The 5370-nt window shown below is 50.6% G+C and overlaps 1 protein-coding gene across 1 annotated transcript; it reads right to left on the bottom strand.

Annotated features, from left to right (window-relative positions):
- Window positions 1–4417: 4417 nt before the first annotated feature.
- On the bottom strand, window positions 4418–4885 carry CCR75_004505 (uncharacterized protein; the record flags this gene model as incomplete). Its single annotated transcript, XM_067962591.1, has 1 exon — window positions 4418–4885. One exon carries the CDS (start codon window positions 4883–4885, stop codon window positions 4418–4420), a length of 468 nt encoding a protein of 155 aa, XP_067817818.1.
- Between the last annotated feature and the right edge of the window lie 485 nt (window positions 4886–5370).

Raw genomic sequence — 5370 nt, 5'->3', positions numbered from 1 at the left:
AGACGCGTCTCAAGCTCGTATCCAGCGGGCGGAAAAAGTGCTTGGTCGATTTTTCGGAGTTGGTAACTTGAAAGTCGAAAGCAGTATCTTGGTTGTACTGACTCGTCCTCAGGACGACCTCTTTGTAGTTTCTCATGGCTTCATCGAAATGCTCACGATTTGGATTGTCGGAGAAATTGCGGTACCGAGCAGAAGCTTGGTCAAGTTGAATGTGAGCTTCGTGGACCGCCTGTGAATCTTGTTGTCGAAGCTTCTTCTGAACGGCCTGAAGCTGAGTCTTCATGCTGACTTTCCAATTTTCCCAAACTTTTCCTGGGTTGGAAGCGGCGCGCAATTTGTATAAGATCAACTCGGCTTCTTTTTCGATCGCTGTTACTACGACTGGGTACTCCAGTAGATATCGAGGAAACTTCCAGTAGCCTCGGCCATGAAGTTGCTTACCAGACCGAAAGCTCACACTATGTGCAAGGTGGTCGCCAGCATGCTTTGGTAAGAAATACGTCGAGTCACCGTAGACGTGTGTGTAAAGTGACTCCGACATCAATATATAGTCTAGCCGATTTTTTCGAGGGAGTGGACCAGTGAATACTCGTTTGCTGTCATAGTGAATCCGCCATGCATCAACTACTCCCAGCTTTGCCAGCCACTCGAGACAGCTGGACCTACTTGAGTCATAGCGCAGGTCTTGGGAGCAACAGTCAAGTCGAGGATTTAGAGGAGTGTTTAAGTCGCCTAAAACCAAGTGTTTTGCATGATCTTCAAACGCCTCAGTGTCTAGGCTTGAGAAGAACTGTTGCTTTTCGTGTCTGTCAACAGGTGCATAAACGTTGTGAATGTAGATGGGAGTTCGCTCGACAATGACTTTAACGACAAGGTAGCGACCAGCGATCGATAAGTCCGGGATATCGACAGCCGTCTCAAAACCGGGAAAGTCTGACCGGAGCACTGTGAGCACTCCATTGCTTCTTCCTCGTGTGGGTCGATGAAGCAGACAGTTTGGGTCGTTCACAAAGACCTTGTGCTTAAAGGTCGATTCTAGATGAAAGATGAAGTTCGACAGATGCGTACTGTCGCCGAACTTCGTTTCTTGGACACACGATACTGAGTATTTGAAGAGCATGCTCTCAATAAATAGGTGGCCGTTCCTTTTAATCCCGTTCGTGTTTACGGTAAGAGCACTGACGTTGCTCCATGTTGACCTTGTCGAGAACGGATTAGTAATGACGGGTTAAGCCCCCTGCCACCATCACTACTTCACCATTAAGAAACTGGAGCTGGAGCACCGAAGAGTCTTCCAAGTAGAAGCCATCGAGCTTGCGAAGTTCTTCAAGGTCATCCAACAGATAACCCTGCCATTGTACTTCGCTCCATTGCTGTATGCAGAACGATCCGAGGTCTGATCGCAAGAGACGCAAGAGTGTGTTTGGATGAAGAAGTCGCGTGTGATGCGCCGGAATCCAGTCGACTGGCTGTCCCGTGATATATTAAATCCAGTGGTCGTTGGTGAAAAGTGTCGGCGCAATCGACATGAGTGCGATCTCGAAAATACCTAAGGCCTTGGTGGCTCGGGATAGCTTCCGGATCGAGTCCGACGACGTCCACCACTTTGCACATATTTTGAAGATATCCTTGCGCTTCGACGGGACTGCCATACCCATAAATCTTGCCCATTTCGTGCTAAATGTTATGTCTTCGGTCGGTTGCGATGCACATAGAACACTGTTAATCACATGCAGTTGTGCGATCTCGGCAATTACGTCTCCAGTGTCAGCCATCTTCAACGAAACTGCGCTGCTAAAGGCTAGAGGACACTCCACCGCCTTTTTCATAATGTGGTCGGGATTCGTGACGTTTTCGAGAAGCTTGCACACACCGTCGACCTTCTTGTCTGCTCTCACCAGACAGTCTGGGAGAGTGTTGAGAAGCGCGGTGTTCTCGTCATTTACCATCGACTCGGTCACTTCCATAATAGACGACGCTTTTGATGCTTTCTTAATCTTAGTGTGGTGCTTTTCGATGAAGAAAGCAGACTCAGACGGCGTTTTCACCACGTCCGGGCGCTTCACGTCAATAGGAACCACTTGGTAGCGAACACCGTACTTCTTGTCAGCCGTCACGTTCTTTGGCGTAAACGTTACCTCCATCGTTTGGAGTGCTTGAAAGTAGTTGGTCGTGGCTATGCCATTCAGAGGAAGCGTCTCTTCCTTCACTGTCATGTTGGAGAAGTCGAAACCGTTGCGCGCGCGCTTCTTCTTGTTTGACACGGTAGTGAAGCCGTCATCCGGACCATAGTGAGGACGAGGGGTTTCTTTACATTCTTTGGGCTACTGGGCGGAGTAATCCTTCCGTTGGAGCCGCTGTAAGTCGAAATAGACAACGCCTCGGTAGTGTTGAGAGGCGTGGTACTATCACTGACAACGAGTTGCTGTCCATGCTGAGCTCCACGCTGAAGCTGACCTTCCTTTTGTTTAATTTGCTCGACTGCTCGTTGCAGTGAGGTTGAGCTCGAGGCTTCTTTCAGCTGCGCAGCTGCATCCGCAGCTTGTGCTTTACTTGTTGATTGCGGTCGTTGGGGCTGGCCAGTCTTAGGAAGACCAGTCTTAGGAACAACATTTGGCGGAGGAAAAACGTCTGCAGGTGCACCAAGATCGATTCCATGGTGAGAGCGATAGCCATAAGGTAAACGCTCAGACTGGAACGGAGCGTTCTTGCCATGTGCAGGGTGCAGCTTGTTGTTGAAGCACACTTGATCGCAGACAGATCCATTGACCATCAGCGCGCTTGGGCACGAGGACGACAGAAAATACACTCGCCAAGTTGCGGACGTAATACCAGTCGCCAGGTTCACTTCGCGAAACGTGTCATATACCGGTTTGCATCCAATGAGGAACAAGCGGTGCAAAATAACGTCGGTTTCCGTGTCCGAGTCGATATTGGAGATGTCGATAAAGTACCGTCCGCCGAGAATGTCAAATTCCTTGAAAGTGTAGACACCACCAAGTATATTTACTTTCGTGCGCTCTAAGCGCAGGCACGTGTCCCTCGACTTGACCTTTAAGCGAAGATTTCCGCCAGGGAGCTTGGAGATCTGACCGATCTCAAATTGCTTGTAAAGTTCTTCGAGGTGTTCATTGCCGTGGCTTTTGCCAGAAAGCGATGCCATGATCTTCATCAGTGGAGTCTTCGCAAGCGTCCGGCCAGTGTCAATTATCATGTCAAATTTTGCACGCGGAAGCGCATAAGGACGTGCTTGATCCATATAAGACGCGATAAACGACCAGTCTCCGCCTGTCGCATATTGGCGCTCGATTGCTTCAATGTCGCAGGCGAGAGGTTTGGGAGTTTCGACACGACGGCGAATAGCATCAGCTTGAGCAGCGTCGCGCCGGACAGTTTCCTGCCGCATTATCACGTCAGCCAACGTTGGGCGTGAATCCGAGCTTGGAAGCGGAGCTGCAGTAGGTGAAGGAGAAAGCTCCATGGATGCGTCGTCAGGTGAAGGCACCTCAGCAGACGAACCAGACACATTCCGATCGACGTTCTTAGGCACATTCGGTGTAACACTTATCATCACATCCAGCGCACCCTCCTTTCGAGGAAGCTCGGGAGCCGGAGGAGAAGGAATCACAAGCGGGTGAGACGAAGTAACGCCATGTTCAGCGCCATGAGACCCATCCGCTGAAGATCCAGTTCCTACCAAAATTTTGGAGGAGGATGGGCTGTGTGAGACATCCGGCTGGATACTGGGCGTAAACCCAACATTGGAGCCAGTTGCGACACGCGGCAGCTGCATATGCGAAAAAGAGGCGGCTTCTGATCTTTCCATGAGTAAAAACCAAAAAGCAGCTGGGGGAGAGGGGAAAGGGTTCTTCTGAAATTTGACTTGTGGGGTTGCCGGCAAATTGAGAAGTGGCCCCTATAGCTCAGTTAAAAGTTTGTCTATTACGTTAGAATAGACTGAGTGGCCTCTCAATCTACCAGCAACTAACTATTCTCACTGATATAAATACTAAACTACACAGTTTTTAAATTTGCACCTTTTAGGTATCGGATGTTGCTTGAATGTTGCTTGATCATGTGTCTAGATGTATTTTTTTTTGGCCAGGATGTGTCTGAGTGAAGGCGACCTTCGTTAAAAAATCAATCTTCCCTGGCTCAGACAGTAGAGCACCCGCTCACCAAGCGGGAGGTCGTGGGTTCGAACCCCACAGCGCACAACATTTGGTCCCGCATTGCTACCTCCATAACGTAGAATGGCCGATATAGGTTCATAACCTTAGCCGAACAGACTTGGAGAGGTGAGAAAGGCCCACCGCGAGTACGCTAAGTCCAATTGCGGAGTCCCTTCTGTCCAGTCTCCAGGTAAATGAACCTTAAGAGGCAAAGGCACAACGGCTCCAGGTGTACAGAGGTCGGGTCACTCACTAGAGTTTTGTTTTACCTTCACCCTGCGGATAAACTTAATCATGCGCAGCCAAGTCTGGTCGCCAATGCCGGAGTCGATGCGTTCCTCACGCACAATGATATCTTCGTCCTCGGTCACGTGCATGGCAAAGCAGTGAGCTCGCATATTGCGTTTGAATGCGCCGACGATGTAAACTCCAGGCTCGAGAACTCGGACGCCATTGTCGCCAGGGAGAACGCGTCTTGCAATCGCCAAGGGTCCTGCACCTTCACCATCGAAGAGGTTAACGCGGAAAGTTTCGATGTCAATATCGATCCCGCACTTGGACACTCCCTTAATGCAATAGCGGACGATCTCGCTAGTCTTGTGAAAGCCTTCGTCCAGCGGGACCTTGGACTTAACCGCGTCTTCGAGATACTGCGTCCAGATGCTCGGGAGTTGCTCACTCTCATGCTGGTAGCCGAGCAGCTCGAGCGCCATTTGAATTGCATGAGGAAGGCACGAATTATCTTCATTGTCTGCGATCGCACTGTACGCCCGCGCGTTACGGCTGATGAAGGCTTGGTATGTCACCTCTTGGTTCGGGTAACGCTGGTAATAGGCGTCAACGGTCTCGATGAGGTTGGCGTTGCCGTCCTCTATGAGCTGGTTTCGTGGGAGCCAGACAGAGTTGGAGTCGTCCAGCCACGTCACGCGATACTCAAGCCCAGTCGCCGTCGTTCGCCGCTTGTCGATAGTGTCAACATCACCCCTCTCCTCCAACACAACGGACTTCCTAGTGCGCTTGACCGGGCGCATTGCCTCTAGCTGCTGTGCAGTCCGCTTTCGGAGCTGTGTGGACGAGAAGCAGATCAAAGCACACGTAAAGCTTTCAAAGCGACTGCGAACGATCTTACTGCCAACCTTTGAGGATCTGCAGTGGCGCCTTGCTTTTCGACTGCTGCCGGTGCGCTCGCGCTTTTGGT

The sequence above is a fragment of the Bremia lactucae genome, linkage group LG11 (assembly GCF_004359215.1).
Source record: "Bremia lactucae strain SF5 linkage group LG11, whole genome shotgun sequence".
NCBI classification, from domain to species: domain Eukaryota; phylum Oomycota; class Peronosporomycetes; order Peronosporales; family Peronosporaceae; genus Bremia; species Bremia lactucae.
The sequence above is the reverse complement of the archived record's forward strand: the minus strand, read 5'-3'. Positions and strand labels throughout refer to the sequence as shown.